General features: G+C 35.5%; 1 protein-coding gene and 1 long non-coding RNA gene across 6 annotated transcripts in view; one reads left to right on the top strand and one right to left on the bottom strand.

Annotated features, from left to right (window-relative positions):
- HAPLN1 (hyaluronan and proteoglycan link protein 1) overlaps positions 1 to 21,933 on the top strand; it is a 110,710-nt gene that overhangs the window by 79,692 nt on the left and 9,085 nt on the right. For both annotated transcript variants that reach the window (XM_034441240.3, XM_034441238.3), the window contains exon 2: positions 16,155 to 16,279. In XM_034441240.3, coding sequence (XP_034297131.1) covers positions 16,180 to 16,279 — 100 coding nt within the window. In that variant the 5' untranslated portion in view covers positions 16,155 to 16,179. The remainder of the gene's footprint in view (positions 1 to 16,154; positions 16,280 to 21,933) is intronic.
- On the bottom strand, positions 1,392 to 17,005 carry LOC117679360 (uncharacterized). 4 transcript variants are annotated; one of them, XR_004595349.2, is made up of 4 exons: positions 16,685 to 16,952; positions 16,102 to 16,248; positions 4,930 to 5,056; positions 1,392 to 4,799 (listed from the first exon to the last, which is right to left on the bottom strand). It is a non-coding gene; the product is annotated as an uncharacterized LOC117679360 (long non-coding RNA). The 4 variants fall into 4 exon arrangements; XR_015732114.1 differs by lacking the exons at positions 4,930 to 5,056; positions 16,102 to 16,248 and having other exon boundaries at positions 16,685 to 16,855; positions 16,943 to 17,005; XR_009622383.2 differs by lacking the exon at positions 4,930 to 5,056.

The raw sequence follows: 21,933 nt of genomic DNA, 5'->3' as shown, positions 1-21,933 counted from the left end.
AATGAGAGAGTTATATATTCACTCATGAGAGTTCACTATAGATTTCGTTTTGTAATTATCAGAAAATACCACAAGATATGGAAGCCTTACTTTTTTTACAGCTAGAGTTAGCACATATAACACCAGTCAGTACACTCTCTAGATCAGGGGTGTCAAACTCGCGGCCCATGGGCTGGATGCATCATGCTCTGGCCATGCCCACCTCCATTTTAGTGAAGGGGGAAAAGTTGCAATACATCACGTGACGACGTGTTGTCGCGAGTTTGACACCCCTGCCCTAGATGATAAGCAGTGTCATTTAGAACTAGGAAGTCATCTCCCCAGGGAGCAAATGGAAGAGCTGTGCGAAGACTCAGATGGCAACTGACAGAAGTGGCTCAGGATTTGTACCTTTCCACTTCCTATGTTCCACCATTCAAATGTGACTGACCAGTGCTATCTGGTGACTAACCTATCTAAAACCACTCCCCATAAGTGCTCTTTCTTAGGTCCAATGAATTTTAACTGTGTGATAGGAAAGGAGATTAGATTATTTTTATCCACTATTCTTATAACATCTTTCCATACATACTATACAGTATATGCTTGAAGAAACGCAAATACCTATACCAGTGATGGCTAACCTTTTTGTCGTCACATGCTAAAAGTGGGGGGAGCATGGGAAGGTCACATGTGTGTGTGCCCACACCCATAATTCAATGTGCCCCACCCCCGTGCATGGGCCACTATGCCATCATGTGCCAAAAGAAGGGGGAACACGGGGGTCGCGCGTACATGTGCGTGCGACCCCCCGTGGTCTCCCTTCTTTTGGCACGTGATGGTACAGTGGCCCGGGAGGCCCATTTTTACCCTCCCCAGGCTCCAGAAGCTTTCTAGGAGCCTGGGCAGGGTGAAAACAGCCTTCCCCACCCCCCGGAAGCGATCCGGAGGCCAAAAACAGCCTGTTTCCCGACTTCTGGTGGGCCCGGAAGGCCTGAAAATTAACTGGCCGGCACGTGCATGCATGCTGGAGCTGAACTAGGGCAACATTCATGTGGCCACAGATATGGCTCTATGTGAAACCTGTGGCATGCGTGCCATCGGTTCGCCATCACTGACATATACCATTTGGAGTGATCTTAATATAGAAAACAGATGTTTATAATCCTGTATGTAAAAATGAGTTTTGAACCTTCAAATAGGCATGTGGATACCCAATTTTGGTCATCTTCTAATATTCTGCTTTGCTGTCTGTTATCCTTTACCCTTCGCTTCTAAACATCACAACTGTGCTATTATGTTTAATAAAATGACAGCCAAAAGCTTTCTTAAACTAGGAAAACTTTTAATAATCTGGCAGCCCAAAGAAGATTATGGATTTTTTTTCAGAAGAAATAAACAGCAAACAAAAATTTGCTTTAAATACAGTTTATTCAGCATGTTGTAATCCATAGTTAAATTAAATACATATGTACATCAATGAATAGTGCTAATCCAAACAAATACCACCAATTGATATATTTTTAAATCTCTCCTAGAATATTATTTATTAAGCCTAGCAACTGTAAGTCAGTTGCTTAATAGTCTAAGCATATGACAAACTTACACTTAAAACATTTATAGAATTTTATTGTTATAGTTTGATCATGTATCTCAATTTATAATACTATCCCTAACAGTTTCAATAGCCATTCAGTTGCATGAGTCATTCAGACTACGTGGGTTAAGCATATATGCATGTTTTACTTTGAAATTCAGTTGCATTGTCAGATTCATAAATAACACGGAGATAACAGCAATCTGCATCAATAGTAATAATCAAATAGATATTGAATCACGTTTCTACTTTTATATTAATGCATTACTGAATTACAGTGAGTTTTGACACTTTTATCACAAATAACCAAAAATTTACACTACGTTCAAAAGAAATATTCAGAACATCATATAAACACAACAGATACATTTTTCCATTTAGCATCTCATTCTAAATTCTGTTTAGAATAAAACAATCTACCCAGGTCCCAGACAATCATTTATTTATTTATTCCTCAATGGCATTTTGTGCAGTTCATTTATTAATTTGATAGCTGTAGAAAATTTGGGATTTATGACTTTTCTTATGCTGTCCCCATTTGTTAAATGTTTGTTAAAAGTGTTTTTTCAGGCACTATGTAACCAAGCAGAAGATTCACACACTGCAAATAAAGTTACCTTGTTTCCAATGGACCTTTGGCACATGAATCATCCTGACAGGTTAACAGCTTTTATTTTGTTGTGGACAAAATTCTGCAAACCTTAGTATTAATTTAAAACACCAATGAAATATCATTAAGCAATTCTGATAACAAACTTCATCTACAACCACTCATCCCAAACTGGCTGTAACTGGCAACATAAAATAGGAAGGCTATCATGTCTGCGGTAACCTTCTAAGGACATTGCATCTTGTAATAGTCTTTCCAAGCCTTGAACCTATGAGCATTACTTTAAAAGCCTGGAAGGAAACTTCAGCTTTACAGTGGTATATATATATAGCAGCACAGGTCTATCTGCACAAAGAGTATTACATTACTGTGTAGATGCCAGAATTTCTAAATTTCCAAACAATTCAGGGTGACTGCACCCCCAAAATGAATTATAGAAGGGACATGCTTTTTCCAGAAGTTAAAAAAAAATACAGCTCTGCCAAACTTTTGAAGATTGGAAACATGTTGTCCTACTTTTGAAAAAAAGTTGATTAAAAGTCAGTTTTCTTTAGTTCCTCCATTGCAAAGCAATATACCAATTTCCAATTTCTAACACCAACTGGTGGAACATATCCATATCCCTAAAGAGATTACGTAGCCTTCTAAGGCTACATAAGCAGCAAGATATTCATAAGCAGATCAATGAAGGACTGATATCCATAAGAGTGTTCTCACCTTTTTCAAAGCAGAGGAGGTCATGTTCAACCAATGAAGTTTTAAGTTAATGGCTTGAGTGTTAGTATAATGGCAATATTCTTAACTAGAACTTGAGTTCTAATTAAACCCAACACGTTCAGGAAGAACAGAAATGAAACCAACAGACAACGTAGTTTTCAAGGTAACATTAAATTGTGATTTTTGTTCTTTTTTCTTGTAAAGTTTGTAAAGTTTACTTAACTGACACTTTTTTTTTTATTGTGCCTAGCTTCAATTTTTTACATTTGATATTTTTTTCAAGGCCAGAAATAGCTTTCTTTGAAGCCATCTGATAAGCAGTTACATAGACAATAGGAGTGGAAAGTTCATTGTGGCCGCGTTTACTGGTAAATTGGCAATATCTAAATAAAATCCTTTCAAGCTTATAACAGAAAAATTAATAAATATTAAAATATTTTTATTCTGTTTATTTTTCTTAGGGCTACATAGCTAGTTCTGTTCATAATTTTGCAGCCAATAGGCGCAAAAACTTTTCTGTTGCATATATTGCAAACTTTTTTGTTTTAAAGTAACTGTTTCTCTGATTGTAGTGAATTTGAGTGGATCTGTATCAGTGGTGGGTTGCTACCAGTAGCAGCGGCAACAGGCGAGCGCAAGCACACCCACGAGTGAACCGGTAGTGGCCGAAATTGAAACCCACTACTGATCTGTATATATTTAGGTAGCCAAACATAGTAAGGATAGAACCTAAAAATAATATTATATATTTGTATTCAAAAATATCACTTTGGTGCAGAAACATCTATGTCAATACATAGTTTTCTATCATGCAATATGTTTATGGCCATTAATTTGGATAGTTTTAAAAGGGGACTGGGAAAATACTTGAAGACTATCAATAACTTCTCATCTTAATGATAGTTTGCTTAGATGCTACCCATCAGTGAACGTTAGATATTAACCATCATCCTCTTATTCTAGGTTTTCTAAAAATACAACATGCTAGATCAAGTGGATTATTGGACTGATACTTCAGGACTGTTATGATCTTATATTAATGTGGTTTTGATGTCTCAAAAAGAAGCACTACTGGATGTCAGATTTATTTTGATAAAGAACCAGAAATATATAAAGAAAAGCATCCTTGTACAAGAGGCTGTTAATCTCCTTAAACACATGTGTTGTTATTTGGTCTGGCATTGCATGGAGAAAGGTATTGAGAACATAGTTATCAAAAGTAGCAGCCAAGTTATATTATCATATTCCCAATATACTACTAATGTAGCTTTTGAATTAAAATCAAAGGCCTTTTTATTTATTTTTTTCTGATTAATGAAGACTTCTAAAGTAATTGGTTATTTCAGTAGTATAACATCAATGAATCTTTTGTTCTGAAGGTTGACAAAAACCAAAAGTCTTGCAATGTATCTTTGCCATGACATTTTTCAGTGTTTCCTCATTAACACCAAATAGTCTTCTGGCTTTTCCCTCGTTCCTGATGAAGCATTTCCAGAGGAGCTCTTTTATAATCTTCTACTGCTGCTTCCTTGGGAGCCTGCACAACACAAAAGACCACAGCTGAAAAAGTCCAGAGCTTCAGGCTGTACTGCCCCTCCTGTGAAATCGTTGTAGTCTTCTGAGATGGGGTGACTCTTTCACTGCATACTTCCTTCCCCATGTTTGCAGTTTTAGATTTATAAAAGGATTTCTGTGGGAGTTTGAAGAAATGAGAACGCTGGCACAGATGCAACAGATTCTTTCGTTCACTGCCTCCTTCAGCTTCATATAAAAGAGACGCGATCCAGTGACATAGATTCTTCTCCATGCACATGATTAATATTTTATCAAGATTGACTGTTTATAGTGATTCCTTAAAATATCTTGATTTCCTTGAACAGTAGGTGTCTTCTTTCCCTAAAAACAAGAATTAAAGGAACTGTTTTAGTCTTATTTAAATAAAGTCAATTTACTTTAGTAGAGCCAATTTGATGTAGTGTTTCAGGCATCAGGCTAAAACCCAGGAGACTTTGAGTTCCAGTCCCACCTTAGGCACAAAGGCAGCTGGGCAACCTTGGTCCAATCTCTTTCTTGCAACCCTAGGACGAAGACAATGGCAAACCACTTCTGAAAAACCTTGCCAAGAAAATTGTGGGGGCTTCTCCAGGCAGTCTCTGAAAATCGGACAAAATTGAATTGAAGAAAAAAAAATCACTTTACTCACTGAAAAGATTGTTTAAATTTTACAGACTGCTGGATAGGGTTATTTGTATTTAAAACATATGTGGGCTTTCTATGTGATAATGTTCACAATCAAAAATATGCTTACAATAATCTAAATGATTCTCTAATATGCAAGATTTTTAACAATATAGGAAAGGTAATCAATCCTATTCCAAAATGCATGCATGTGAACAAACCTAGCATTTTACAAATCTACTAGAAACTTATTATTTCTTTCTACATTTTATTTATTAATTGAATATGCATTTACATCACCTTTCGAAGTTTTTTACATTTCATAAACATAGCTTGCGCGCCTGAAAAAAAATCCTCTCCTGTTTATTTCTGTTTTAATTCACTATGGCAGCATGATTTTAAGAAGAAATAATATTGTTATTTAATCTTTGTAAACAAGGAATCCTTGCTGATAGTTGAAAAACATGGTTCTATTAGTAAATCCCAAATGATTGTCTGCCTATTTCTGATGTAACTCACTGGGCATAAAATCAATATTTAGCCCTAGATAATATTGTTTAGTTTATAAACAATTCTCTTATGGATTATTGTACACTATCCAACTGGAATTTCATAGGAAGAAAAGATTGGAAGTATCTTTCTATCTATCATTTTAAATATTCCCAGTAGTCAGACTACTTCACTGAATACAATTATAAACAAGATTGCAATCAGATAATCATTATAGCAATAGGTAAATTGATTGAAGTATTTTAAGCTTACATTCCTTATGAAATGTCTATGATATGCATTATATGACAAGATATGCATTATATGACAAGAAATCTAAACTGAAAAGAATAAACATTTTAAAGAAAATATATATTATTTGTAAGGAATATTTAAATAGGGCCAAAGCACTAACATTGCTATACAAAATAAACATTATAAACTCTACTAAGCATTTTTCTGCACACTTATTTGTATGTCTCACTGCCCACTGAACATCATGGGTTTTACATCTGTGTAAAGACTGCATTATTTTAGAAAGACTGTCTGAAAAAAACCTCAACTACCTTTTTTACTTTTACTTCATTTAGATGCTGAATAATGTAAAAATATTTTAAGGAAAAATATTAGTTTCTTGACATTACAGATCACATCTTCTATGCAGCTGTTTAAATTTAAAGAATTTAAATGAAAAGAAAAGGGCCAGATTTCAGTACAAAATTTTACATTCATGAAAACATTTCTGGAAAAATCAATTTGGGCTTCATAATATTTACATGAACAAACTTCTGCTCATATTGCAAACGTCTTGTGCAAACACCCTTCTCTGGAATCATTCTATTAGCCACAACTATCTGTGAATTTAACCAAAGTTCATGAGATTACCTTATTTTGCTTAGATTCATGCAAAATATTTTTAAATGAATACAGCTTTGAAAATTAACAGAATAACAGAAGTGGAATGGACCTTGGAGGTCTTCTAGTTCAACCCGCATTAAGCCTCTATCATTTCAGATAAATGGCTATCCAAGCTCTTTTAAAAGTCTCCAGTGATGGAGCACCCACAACTTCTGAAGGCAAGCTGTTCCACTGGTTAATTGTTCTCACTGTTAGGAAATTTCTCCTTAATTCCAAGTTGCTTCTCTCCTTGATTAGTTTCCATACATTTCTTCTTCTCTTGCCTTCTGGTGCTTTGGAAAATAAGTTGATCCCTTTTCTTCATGGCAGCCACTTTTTTTTCTGCTCCATAAATTGTCTATTGTGGAATTTTATGGTAACATAAAACCTATGCCACCATCAAATTTTCTTAGACATTGATCTTCTGTTGACTATCACCTTCAGTGTTATAATGAAATTTAATCGTTTATAAGATTATGGAGCTATCAAATGAAAACAAAACTGCCGTATTATCTATATCCTCATCAAACACAGATAATCTTGGTTTTGATTTGCACATATATATGTATATAGGCAGATTTTTTACACAGTCTTGTTGTTGTAAAAGAAAAATGGATAAAACTCTTCAATGAACTACTGAATAGTAAAACTTCCACTCTTTAATTAAAGCTAGTAACTATGAAATCTATTACACATGTGAACTCTGGGTAAAATCACAGTCCTTAGTTGCCTTGAAGATTCAAAGTATATGAAAAAGAGAATGTTATCATTCTATCAAAAACAAGGAAGATGAACAATAGGTATAATAGAGATGTGATCAAGGCCAGACAAAAAAAAAAAAAAAAGAACCAGGGTCCCAAACTGGTGCTCAGAAAAATTGCAAACTTATTGTAGTGTTTAATAGTATAACTAATCCATTTTGACTTCTAGTATTTCCCAGGGTAACATAAATATTGCTTGATCTTGTTCCAGCAGCAGCATTTATTTGATAAAACACAGCCTGGTAAAGTTCCGAATGAACTGCTATAAAAAAATATGAGTCCATAAATTGAAATTTTATTTGGTATACTATACCCTATAATAATCTTCCATTTTTAGAACACTAGCATGAAAACCTGTCTGTTTTCTTTATATGCATGCTCTTTTTAGTATTTTTTTCCATCCCCCCCCCCCCACCAATACAGCAATATCATATGGAACATTTTTTATAGAGATTGAGAGATGTAATGTACTTTTTTCATATCCCTTATTCTAACAGATGATTTCTCAATTCCATAATTTGTTGGATACTACACAAGTGGAATTTAATGTCCCACTCCACACCTACACTTATTCCCTTTTGACACCTTACACTTCCACATTCACACTGTCCTCCCACAGTTGGGTATCCTAGGATACGAATATTTCTCTCCTTGCAATTCCAGATGAATCTGTTTCCCAATGATGCTGTTTCCCACATTTCCTAAATAGAGGAATTTCAGCAAAACTGTTGGAGAAGGGAAGGGATAAATGTCCTTTGTCCAACCTTATTCACTACAGCTGCAGATTGGATCTATGAGAAACAGCAGACTGATAAAGTGAAAAAGGAGTGCTGAAAAAGATTCATTTGCTGAAGCCCATTCCATCTTACTCAGTGTTCAACTATTTCTTAAAAATGATGAAAGAAGGGGGTTTTGTTGTCACTGTTGTTTGTTGTTGTTGCTGTTTTAATGCAGGTCTAGCAGGATCCATGTTTTCAGAGCACAGTGCTTCTTTGCTGCAGCTGGGATGAAAATGCTTAGTCCTTGCCCCTCATGTTTAAAAAAAGGCAGATCTAGCAAAAAATTGTTTTTTCAAAGCATTCATTATCTCTTTAGTTAGAGAATGCTATTTCTCTCTACTCATATGCAAAGAATGAAACACTATGGGGACAATGGGCTATGTGTCTATTTGTGCACTAATTATTAATATTTATTTGCAATTATTTTTAAATTTAAGGGAATAGACTTTTCTTTTTTTAAAAAAATAACAATTACAAATAAATTAGCAAATCTATGCAATAGTGTAGCAATTAATGCTCAAAGGCCAAATGTTTCCTGTTGTGTTTTGTCACTGAACTTATTTCAATGTTTGATCATACACTCAGAGTTCTGTTTGGACTGGAAAGATATATAAATAATAGTAAGTAAATAAATGAGAAAGGAACCAAACTACCGGTAGTTGTCAAGAAATCCTCTGTGTTCCCCCATCATATGAAATTATGTGGAATGGGTATCATGATACTTAAAACAGGACAGTGTTCGTTTTTAATATCAGAATGAACTTAACATGTATAACTATAAATAATTATTGTTCTTAGTCTGCCTTCTATTGGACTATGATAACAAGGATTCTTTCACCTTTTTATTTATTCCAAATTTCATAATTTAAAATTGTTCCATAAGTAAGTCTCCTTAAACTAGAGTTGAGCCTTAGTGACTTAATGGACATTGGACATGTAGTTTTCTTTGCAACATTATGGATTGTTGTTTGTCATTCCCTTCTTCAGGAATATTTGAGGCGTGTCCTATTAGCTAAGAATCCTTTGTATTCTCCTGTCTAGCTATTAAAGTCCTTAAATTCTTCCTGCCCTGTGTTTCTCCCTCCTTGATATTTAAACCATCTTAAAATAATTCTGTTTCAGTCTTTCCGTTAGAATGTTACTCTGTTTCTTAGCTATCTTAACTTTCTGTTCTAAGAAAGCAATTGCCAATCATTTTTCATCAAGTTGGCAGGGCTTACCAGATATATGTGTGTACTGAATATATACATTATCTATGCCACACAGACAATTTAATTAATTAAATTGAATTATTATATACAGTATATATATTCCCCTGAGCTATCTACTTTTTTGGTCCTTGGTCAGTCCAGTAGTATATTGTTTCATCACTTTTCATCAATTTCCAGTAGTATATTGTTTCATCATTTTTCATCAATTATGTTTCATCATAATTTTGATTCGCATGAAATCCTTCCATTTCAAGTGACTGGGAAACTGATTAAGAGATGCATCACTGCAGTTAATAAAGAAAGAAGTATGCCTGGAAATGTGGGTAGTGAACAGAAAAGAGAAAAAATAATTAAAACTTTAGAAAACTAAGTTAATCCTTTAAGTATGGTGGCATTTCTCCATTTGTGAAATACGGTATAAATTGTTGGGATTAACTGTAGCAAAGTAAAGTACGCCATCCAAAACAAATAATCAATTTAAGTAGAAAGAACACTTTAAATTTACAGCAGAAAAACACACTTGGAGGTTACATTTCTGATGGACAGTGGGAAGAACAGAGCAACAGTCATCTGTTCTTGCCTTCCAAAAACAGCAAAAGGGAAAAGGCGGATGGCTAAACCCTAAGCCTAACCATGCATAACCATTTCTGATTAGGGACAATGTTAGCCAGTTGTTGCCACCTGTTCGGTGCTACATACAGTACAAATATTAAAGTACAATTTTTTTTAAAAAAATGATAAAGTTCTTGCAATTGTGAAACATTTTATTTTTGTCTCACAAATTATTTATTATCTGAATAGTTTTACTGAATATTCCCTATGAATGAATTGTTCCATGATATTTTAGTACATAAGGCAGTAGGAAAGGAGGTTGGTTATGCAAAGACTGAAGAGTAGGAGGTGAAAATGTTAATATGTATTGAAAACATCAGCTTCCATACTGGAATAAGGGAGTACAAAAATGTCAAGATGGCAGTCAGTGAGTGATCTCAAAGCTCTACCCCTTTGTTCATGTACAGAGGGGTTCAGCTTCACTCATATTGCCATGGTTACCACTTTGCCTTTTTGACACCTTCACCCATTGATGCCAGTGATTTTAACCTCAGTAAACTGTACACCCACATCTTTAGCTGAAATCCAGCAAGAGCCGAACCATGTATTAGATGGAAAAACATCCCAGGTTAATTTTTTTAAAAAGAAAATATATTAATTTAAATCTATCAGAAAAACTTGTAGTAAGTACTTTCAAATATATGTTTCATAGTGTCCCCTATGTTAACCATGCAGCCTGTGTTCTATGGACAAGCCCCCCAGGGGTGAAATGTAAAATTTGTTACTACCAGTTCTGTGGGTGTGGCTTGGTGTGGGGGGGTAATGTGACTGGGTGGGCGTGGCCAACTTTTTTTTTTTTTTAACTTTTCAAAGCATTTTTTCTAATGCTTTGAAAAGCCTCTGCCGATCAGGAAACTCAGCTGGGATCGTCAGAGAAGCTTTTTAAAAAATACCTCTCTGCCGATCAGGCAATTCAGCTGGGATCGTCAGAGACTTTTCAAACCATTTTTTTTACCACCTCTTTGGCCAAGAGGTTGCAGAAAAAAATGCTTTGAAAAGCCTCTGACTATCCCAGCTGAGCCCTGCGATCATCAGAGGCTTTTTTTTTTAACTTTTAAAAGCATTTTTTCGTCGGAAGAGGTTGTAGAAAAAATGCTTTTACTTTTAAAAAGTAAAAAAAAAAGCCTCTGATGATCCTGCGGCTCAGCTGGGCATGGGGGGGGCGCGTAGGGATTTTTGCTACCGGTTCTCTGAACCACCCACCGTCATCGCTACCGGATCGGGTGATCCAGTCCGAACCGGGAGCATTTCACCCCTTAAGCCCCCTACTCTTTTATTCTTCCAGAGACCATTCAAGAACTGGCTTTTCCCACATATGTGGGGAATGGGAATTGGAATGGGACAAAGACAAGCTATTCTCCAAAGCACCTGAGGGTAGGACAAGAAGCAATGGGTGGAAACTAATTAAGGAGAAAAGCAACTTAGAACTAAGGAGAAATTTCCTGACAGTTAGAACAATTAATCAGTGGAACAACTTGCCTCCAGAAATTGTGAATGCTCCAACATTGGAAATTTTTAAGAAGATGTTGGATAACCACTTGTCTGAAGTGGTGTAGGGTTTCCTGCCTAAGCAGGGGGTTGGACTAGAAGACCTCCAAGGTCCCTTCCAACTCTGTTATTCTATTCTATTCTATTCTATTCTATTCTATTCTATTCTATTCTATTCTATTCTATTCTATTCTATTCTATTCTATTCTATTCTATTAAGATCCAGAAAGTGTGATTGATAACACCAGTTTTTCTGTTACTAATTTATTGTTGGTAGTTTTATATTGTTTTATTGTTTGTAAGCAATAAAATAGAGTTGGTTTTAAAATGGGTAGCTGTACAAGTTTTAAATAAATAAATTTGTAATGCATTAGCAATATCATGGTTGCATTTGTGCACATTAACTGATCATTGGAAATCACCAGCTAGCAATAAATCTACTTGTAGAACTGTTGTTTCATTTGAAAAACAAATTCTTACCTTATAGCAATTTAAAGTAGAACCTCTAGTCATGACCATAATTCGTTCCATAACTTTGGTCGCAAACCGATTTGGTCATGACCCAAACCTAATTTTGGAAATTTGGCACTTACAAAAAAAAATGGCGCGAAATCAGACACGGGAAAAAAAATGTGAATTTTTTTGGTCGTGGTCAGAAGCATTCGTGACCAGAGGTTTTACTGTATTTGGAAAGAGAAAACTTTGAGACATTCTTGCCCCTGATTTTAGAAAGCAAGCTATGCCATAGAGTAGATTTACCATTGATTTTAGAAAGCAAAGAATGGCAAATATAAAGAAATAAATGGTTTTGTACATCTCTACATTTCTTACCCATAGTTCAATTTCTAGTAAACAAGGAGAAATCTATTCAAATCAGTAAGTTTTATTAGATTCACAAGATTTACTTTTTTATGATGTTCTAGAACTTCATGTATACTCTTGGCACAAAAACCTGCAACTGTAATGGAAACTGAGAAGTCTTTCAAATATTGTGTCAGTTGGCAAAGTGCAACCAATTACACTAATGTACAAATTCTGAAAACAAGCTTCTCTTGAAGGGGAAAGTGAAACAGAACTCTAACAAAAGGGTACTTTGAAGTGTGCCACGACATGTTTTTCCAGTTTTGTTTCAATTCCCCAGGCTTACAATCAGTTGAAAATGGGGAATAATAAATATGAACTGTGCTATCTAAAACAAACTAGTATTAATCTTATCTTGGAACATCTCTTTTTTTAAAGGCAAATGTCAGGGTTGTATTGTTCTATGAATGGGTTTTTATATAACAAGAATATTATGATCCCTAAATGAAACCAAAATAAAGCTTATGGAGGATTTTTTTCTGCAATGATAAGAGCATACACCCATTTGGATGCTCCAACTTAAGAGTTCAAGCAAGACTTGACTCCTAAAGCTTTTTTTTTTTTTTTTAATTTGATTTATATGCCGCCCTTCTCTGGAGACTCAGAGTGGCTTACAGTGTGTTAAGCAATAGCCTTCATACTTTTGTATATTTTATACAAAGTCAGCTTATTGCCCCCACAAACTGGGTCCTCAATTTACCTACCTTAAAAAGGATGGAAGGCTGAGTCAACCTTGAGTCTGGCAAGATTCGAACTTACTTTAATTGCAGACAGCTGGTGTTAAATTACAGTGCCTTGTCTGCAGAGCTATCCAGGCTCCTGGATAAGATCCAGGCTTATCCAGATTATCAGATTTCCTTGTCTCAGAAAGTTTTGGAAGGCAAGGGTGGAAAACATTGCCCTGTTTTAGCTCCCCGGGGACATGTTTTTATGCTTCACTTCTGAAGTAAACTTTTCCATATTCTGTTGCCTCAAGCACTGCTGGTGTTTGAAGAAAATACTTGACCTTGATGTAGGCTAATCTGAGCAGTTTTAATGGCTATTATGTAGAATCAGGAACATCTCTACAAATGAATCAATGTTTCACATACTCTGTAATATCTTTCCTATGAATGCTGTAACAGCTCAATGTGTATAATACTTGTCTTGTATTCAGAATCTGGTTGGTTCAAAACCCAGCAGACTTTTTGGCACTCTTGTGTTTTTTTTTTCCTTTGAGCTTTCTACTTTTCCCATTAGTGCAGTTTTCATCACTTTTTTCAGTCATCTAATACAGAAAGATACCTATGAACAACTATAGATTATTCAGGCTATTAGGAAGCTAAGGATGAATGACTAAAATGTACGATGTGGAAATTATAAAAACAAAAAAATACATAATTTTTAAAAGACCAAATAAATGCTCTCTTCTGCTGTCCTCAATTTTAAATGTATTAAATATTTCCAGCTTCTGTATATTATAAGGCAATGTTCATGGAAGATCACAATGCGTTGTGAGAGCAAGGCTTGTTTTACTATGGTTTGCATAGTAAACCACACATTTATGACTAAGGACCAGCTACATTCATGAAACATGCTAAGCCACTAAACCATTATTACTCATTACACAATATGTTAAGCCACAAATAAGCAAACTAACTCTGTATGGATCAGATTAATATTGTTCAAAAAGAATCAGTTGTGCTGGATTATCTTTTCCCAAGTGAGCATGGACTTCAACTTTCAGAATGCTTCAGTCAACACAGTGCCACTGCGGAAAATACTGGGAGTTGAGGAGACATTTGGAGAATGCCAGTTTGAGGAACACTGACATAGGGAATATGGTTATAAACTTCTCTGTACATGCCTCCATGTATGAGGATTCCCACAGCAGTTTATTCTGTGCCTGACTGATCAATACATAATAGCTTTGCTCAAGATAAATAGAAGGGGGCTTATGGAATAAGCTATTTGGTCTCCATTTTCTCTCAAGGCATTGTAGATAAGTGTATGGGAGCGACTTGGCGTTCCCATGTAACACCCCTCCTGCGCGAGCTGCACTGGCTCCCGGTGGTCTTCCGGGTGTGCTTCAAGGTTTTGGTTACCACCTTTAAAGCGCTCCATGGCTCAGGACCTGGGTACTTGCGGGACTGCCTACTACCACCAATAGCCTCCCACCGGCCGGTACGCTCCCATAGAGAGGGGCTCCTCTGGGTGCCGTTGACCAAACAATGCCGACTGGCGGCACCCAGGGGGAAAGCCTTCTCTGTGGGGGCACCTACTATCTGGAACGAGGTCCCCCCGGAGATACGGAGGATCCCGGATCTGCGCACCTTCCGCCACGCTTTAAAGACCTTATTATTTCACCAGGCGGGCCTGGCCTAATCTTCTCCCTCTTTTATAAAAGATTTTTAATTTTTAAATATCTTTTAGTATTTTATATATTCAATTTTAAAATTGGTTTTAAAAAGTTGGGGTTTTAATTTGTCCGGGCCAAAATTATTTAATTTGATTTTAATTCTACTTTTAAATTTTGTATGTATGTGTTTTACTGTTTGGCTGTGCACCGCCCTGAGTCCTTCGGGAGTAGGGCGGTATAGAAATCAAATCAAATAAATAAAAATAAATAAATAAATTTAGTGGATCAACATCTAATGTTTTAGTTCCACACTAGATGAATTTGATTTTGAACTGTCTCACCCTAATCTTGAGAGCCACTTTGATGTAATGGTTAAGATGTCAGGCTAAAAATTGGGGGACCATGAGTCCAAGTCCTCCATGGACATAACCAGCTGGGTTCCTTTCTCTTGGCCCTAAGAATGACAATGGCAAACCACTTCCAAAATCTTGCCATGAAGACTGCAGGAATTTCTCCAGGCAGTTGCCAAAAGTGAACAGGATATGAAGGAGTGCATACTCTATACACACAGAGAAATACACAGAAACACAAAACTTGCTGACCTTAATCTATAATTTCATTCTGAGATGAGCAAAAACGTACTGTCAGAACAATGATATTCCTCACAATGGTAGATCAGTCTCATTGTGAGATATCCTTCATGATGTGTTTTAGCTCAGTGCCAGAGGTCATGATGTCCTCTTGCAACTACTTTTATACCACCGCTCTGTGCAAAAAGCTAGCATGGATTCAGCTGAAAAAAAATCTCTGGGTAGAATACACATCCAGAAAATGTTTCTGATTAAAAAGAAAATGCCAAACAGAATCTTCTGCCGATGAAATCTTGAATTATATCCCTCCCTATGGATTCCAGGCCTTCATTTTCTTAACTGTTCCTCTGCAGAGTATTATCCTGCAGCTCTCAGCAGGTCTGCTGACTGCAGGGACCCTAACTGACACAATAATTTCATGCGTCAGCATTCTAAATAGAAATGAATACAAATCAGTCAGGGCAGCTGCAGTAGTGGAACCTGCAACTCTAACCTGTTTTATGTAGGTTTTCAACATTTCTCTGCAGTCTAAGCTATAAAATGGTGAGTATGCCTCTGTAAGAAAGCATGCCTCTGCAGTCTGCCTCTCAGATCAGTTGAAGAACTTGCACTTGCATGCTAAATTAACTAAGGTGCAAAAACAGTCACGAGATGCAAAACAGTATTTATATTCTGTGTCTAAGTTACAGTATGTTTTTGTTTAATAGATACAAACAGAATAGTTCTGAATACTTAAACTGGAGTCCACAACCTTTAAGGATCACAATCTTTACTTATGTTTTATGGTTTGCAAATATCAATTACTCTCTTAATGGGCAGAGTTACCCAACAGTACATGTCATTGGCAGTCAATTAATTGTAGAGCTAACTTCCCGACAAAGAGGACATTCCTAATAAGATTTCTTAATTATGTGGCTCTGTCATTTTACAAGCACAAAACAATGAGCAATAATAAGAGAAGGATGGAACTCAGAAAAACTGTATAAAGCTTTACTATTAAGATTTCCAGATGCCAACAGCTTCTTTGCCATCTGATGTTTTTTGCAGTGAAGAAGATTCTTGACTATAAAAGATGAAGAGTCTACTTTTTCTGGTGCTGATTTTTTTCTGCTGGGCTGAGCATCATGCTGCTAACTTCACTCTGGAGCATGATAGAATAATTCACATCCATGGTGAGTAAAAGAAATTCAATGAACAATTGTGATGCTGTAATAAAAAGGTTAATGTTTGCTACATTTACAAAACTGATTAGCTAACTTTGCTGCAGGGTTACATTTTTTTTTATACTGCAGTGCTTTTTAGGTTAGAACTGCAGTCTGCAGTTCAGCATACCACATTTCTGTGACTTTTGCCGAAGAAGCAATGGTTACTAAAATCAAAATGCATGCATGCTAAATACAACAAGTAAGCAATTAGACTTTCTGATAGATATCTGCCTACTCTATAATAAATAAGATCTAAAGCCCGTCATAAGTAAACCTCCATAGCACAGAAATATGGTAATGATGGATTATTAAAACACAGTGATGCAAAAAAAGAGATCAGCAGCAATTTAGACAACATAAAAAGTAGCTTACCTCCCCAGATAGATGCTTCCCCATTGCTTTGATTTCTATGAAACACTACCTCTTAACATATTTATGTACATCCATTCAAATCCTAAAGCTTATGATTGGCTGTGCAAAGCTTTGAGGCTATAGCAGAATGCAGCTGTTTTTCTGTTCTGGCTTCAGCAGCCGAGGATCATCCTGTATGAAACAAGCCAATACATTTATTTATGCAAAAGTGACAGGCAGGATAAATGTCATGCAGTTTCTCTGCTTTGTATAGCTTACATTTTGACAATTTAAGCTATACGGCCTATGGATATGCATAATAAACTCTGGAGAATCAGTGCAAGATAGGGATGCTGGCCTCATTATAAATGATGTTGCATGTTGATAACTAGAAAGAAATGATTGAGCATCACAACAACTTTGGGAGGATTATAAGGGAGCAGTCATCTCCTGAAATCAGATCTAGTTTTCCAGGTCAAAATAGAAATGGAAAATAATAAGGTGTGAATTAAAAATGGGTCTCAATGAATAAGATTATTTCTGTTTTTTAGAATTATTATCAAGCTGCTAATAACTCTTTATTGTCTACTTTACATGGGAATGTAAAACTTTTTAAATAGCTCAATTTTGGAATTTTGCTCTAAAAATGTTTCAGTTGTTTCTCACTGTAAAAATGTAGAAATGTTATTTAGAGTGTTCTGGGGGATCTTTGATTAAGGTTTGATTATGAATAAGCATTTAGAAGGATCTTGCATGGTAAAGGGCACCAGCAATGTAAGGGGACAGGAAAAAAATGAGAAATGGCAAAGAATATACACTAAACTGAAAATGTGGCTAACCAAATACTTAATAAAATTGACATAGGTCAAAAAGTTGACATAGAATCAGTAAAATATGGCACCAAATACGTTATAAGCCAAATACCTGGCTTAGAAGTAACTGTTTCGAAGGAAGATAGATAGTGGTGGTGATGATGGATAGTCTTTAAAGAAAAAAGGAAAGGCTTCTCAAAATAATTGTAACAATTGATTCAGTTATTGTAGAGAATTCTCTTTTCAAACTGATAGCTATGGTTGGGGATGCTTCAGTCTATATTTCCCACACTGAACAAAGATTACAAAACCTTCAAGATGCCAGCCAACACTTTAACAGTGATGAAAAAGCCTATGCAATTTGGGTACAATGGAAAATTCATCTATTTTAGGATCAAGTACAAGATTCCCAGTTCAAATAATGTCCATTTTTTTTAGTCATAAACATTTTGAACAGGGATTTGTGTATACTCCCACTATGAATAATTATTACAACACTAAATTATTACAATCTAATAATTATTATATTGAATTCATCTGTCATGGTGCATGGGAGGTTATTTTATCACTATTTGTAGTTGTCACCCATTTTTATCTTGAATTTGTTTTTAGCCTCTCCTATTTATAGTTGCAATTAGTGATAGAATTAATTTAATATGAATTAAGATCATCTGAATTCTAGATCAGTAAATAATTAGAAGGTATTGATCGTCGATCATATGTGGCAATAATCTTTACAATAATAATCTATGAAAATTATTTAGGGGATTTGTTGCAGGATAAAGGCATCAAATTTTGGCAGTTTTGCCTCTCTTGTGACAGAATTGAACAACCCAACTGAAAGAGTCAAATCATAATAAAATGACTCACTGGTTTCACAGTTAATACCAAAGGATTTCTACTTAAAAAACAAAATTCAACACTTATAATCAAAGCAATGGACCTTTCCAAAAAGACATCATCACTTTTCATTCACTTTGAATCACAAAATATTTAAGATGACACAGCTCTGCAAAAGCCAAATAGGCAGGAATTCGAGGATTTATCATTAGCCAATATGTAGGTCCATCACACATGATGAAAAAAGGTGTATCAATACTATAAATTTGTACATTGTGTTTATAAAGTGATTTTTCCCAATTTGTTAAATGCAAAATTTCCATGAGTTGTTTATAGCAAATTGATCAATACTAAAAATCCTTTAGAAAAAGGAATAAAGTGCAGTTTTCTTCATACATATGAACTAAGGATTATGGTTCACTGAATATGATGAGACTCATTTCCTCGTATCTTAATGAACCGCAGGCTGAACATGGACTAGCAGGATGATGTAGCTGTAAAAAAGCAAAATGCAATCCTGGCTGTATTGACAGATACTGTATGTAGCATCAAAATCCAAAGAAATCATCATTTCTCTATTCTGTATTGGTAAAAACATAACTGGAATATGCTCTCCACATTTTAGATGAACACAAAGTGGTCCAGATAAAAGCAACTGAGATAATAAGGGGTATCAAAATAGAAATTAAAGAGGAGTAGTTGAAGATGTTAAATATGTTTTGCCTGGAGAACAGAAGATTGCTAGGAGATGTGAAAGTTAACTTCAAATACCTGAGAACCGTAAAATAGATAATGGGCAGAATTATTAGAGTTGTTTCAGAAAATAGGAAACGAAAGATGTGTTAAAATAATAAAAGAGTATCTATTGGTTGTTAATTCTCAAGTAATGTACAACAATGGAAGAGATTACCTCTTTCAATGAAAGTATTTAAACAAAGATTTACGGCCTTTTTTTAAAAAAAGTGCTTTAGTAGAATACTCCTGTGTTGGGCATAAGGTTAGACAAAATGCTTCTTAAGGTATTTTTCAAGCCTTTCATTCTGTGATTCTATGAAATATGCACAAAATATATGTGCAGATATGCCCCAAACGTGCACATGTTTTTCCTTCCTTTCAGAACTGCATTTTTCACAAGATGGAACAGGCCTAAATGGTCCTAGGATATGAGAATCCTATTTGTCAAGATCCATAACAACTGCAAATAAGTGGAGTGTCTGTGTGCCCATAAACTCATTCATACTGTTGGAATATGCAGCAGTTATGGTGAAGTGCCCTGTGAGATAGTAAGAGCACTAGGTGGCACTGTTATTTTAGAAAATTATATAAAAATAGGGATATGAAATGATCTGTATCCAGAACAAGAAAGATGTTTCTGATCAGGCATGGACATGCTCATTCTTCCTGTCAGCAGCTGCACCTTTTCTGGGCTCAAATGGTAGTTTTTTGGTCCCAGACAAAAAAAAAGTACAAACCCAGAAAAATGCATGCCTGCTTTAAGGAACTGTTAGCAGGTATAGTAAGATTCTGATTGTGCATCCAAAGCACTGTTCCCACATTGATCCAAACAGCTGCACTATTCCTAGAACAGAATAGGATGAAAACTCAGTTTTTCTGTTTACTATAACTACTCCCTTTCTGAATGCCAAGGAAGGAAGGAAGGAAGGAAGGAAGGAAGGAAGGAAGGAAGGAAGGAAGGAAGGAAGGAAGGAAGGAAGGAAGGAAATCATTAATGGAATATAAATAGGTCATTCACTGAAACTTTCACTAAATGTGTTTATAGTTTTACTTCAGCTTTTCTTTGCTTTACAGACCTGGTCTCAAGTTACCTTTTTTATCACTTCCTGTATTATCACAGATTTTTTTCATATCAGTTTGTCTCTTGTGTATTTGCAGAGTAGCATAACTATCTAATGTTTAGATTTTAGACCATTGTGGCAATCTTGAAAGCTTTAATTTGTCATAATGCACTATACAAGCTATAAAAAATTCAGGCTTAAAGTTTCTTAAAATCACATGTGGTGAATTACTTTTACTACTTACTGTACTTCCCTGCAAAGCAAAAGTAATCAAGGACATGTTACTACCAATTTCAGGATACACTTCTGAACTTTTCAAATTTATTGACAGATATGGATCAGATATGGTTTCCTATGTTATTCTCTGTTAAAGCTCTTTTTTGGACAAGTTTTATTGGTCTTTAGTATTGCAAAGCTCCAATAATTTTCTTAACTTAGATTCTACCTCCTTATCACTGTCCCATTGTAAATGAATAATTTATTAAACCAAAATCAGTTGGAACTTCTTTCCAAATCAAAATTTCTATATGGGAAAAGGGGTTTAATAATGACGATTGAAATGAATCATTATTATTACTATTGTTGTTATTCACTCATATACAGAAGGCAGAAAATATAATAAATGACTGATAATTTCAGGATATAATAAATTCATTGTTTTTTATGCCTTCAACATTCTAATAATAAAGAGACGGTTGTATTTCAGGCCTAGTTCAGAATTCTTGTAAAATATTTGAGAAAATAGAATCAGGGTGATATTGCGGCTGACTGACATGTTCAGATTGGGAATTCCAGTTTTCCCCAAGGCAGAAATGTATTATATAACACTTATGACTCAGTGAGACTCCTTGGATTTTGTGATTGTTTAAAATATAATTTGCATGCAAGCTTTCAGCACATATTGATGTGACTGAGAATCACTAAAACTTAATTAGTGGAAAAAATGAATCATATACTGATAAATGAAAAAAATGTTAAGAAATAAAAACAGTGTTTCAGAATATTAATTTAACAAACTTGTTCTTTCCTTTTTTCCCAGTATATGGTAGTTTGGTGTAATGGTTAAGGTATCAGGCCTAGGAAACCATGAGTTGTAGTCCATCTTAAGCATGAAGCCATCTGGGTGACCTTGGGTCAGTCACTCTCTCTCAGCTCTAGGAAGGAGGCAATAGCAAGCCAGTATTGAAAAACCTTGCCAAGAAAAATGCAGGCAATAGCCCAGGCATCTGCCATGAGTCAACACTGCCTTGAAGACACCACACTCCCCCACCCAAAAAAAAAAAAGGATTCCATTTCTTGGAATTGATTTCAGGTGTCATGAAAGGACAGCAAGTTCTTACAAGATATTCTAATGGTCTCAAACCATCTTCCCTTGGAAGACTGTGAAGTGCAAGAAATTCTGATGAAAACAAATGTTTTGAGCCCAAGCAGGATTGAGACTGGTATAACAGTGTAGAAACCATATTGGTCACACTTATGGATGGAGACAGTAGAATCAGGAGAATGCCAATCCTTTTGGACAGTCTCTGAAGGAATCAAGAGAGGGCACTGCTCTACAGTCAATATCCATCTTCCTTAGGCATTAGTTCCAATCAGTGTTGACAGTGGAAGTGGGTATGCCAAGAGACCCCTACTTCTTGCAGTCCTCCAGGGATCTGACCTGTCTCCACTCCTTTCAGACATCTACATGAATCCGGGGAGGTTATATGTTTGTAAAGGATTTGGCATTATCAGTATGGTGCACTTATGCATCTTGACTCTCGGGAAATGCTAACCCGGTCCCTGGAGATTGTCAGAATCTGGACAGGAAAGAATATTTATG

Source organism: Pantherophis guttatus, chromosome 2, assembly GCF_059756535.1.
Source record: "Pantherophis guttatus breed Tessera chromosome 2, ASM5975653v1, whole genome shotgun sequence".
NCBI classification, from domain to species: Eukaryota; Metazoa; Chordata; class Lepidosauria; order Squamata; family Colubridae; genus Pantherophis; species Pantherophis guttatus.
This window is presented reverse-complemented; position numbering and strand designations above follow the sequence as displayed.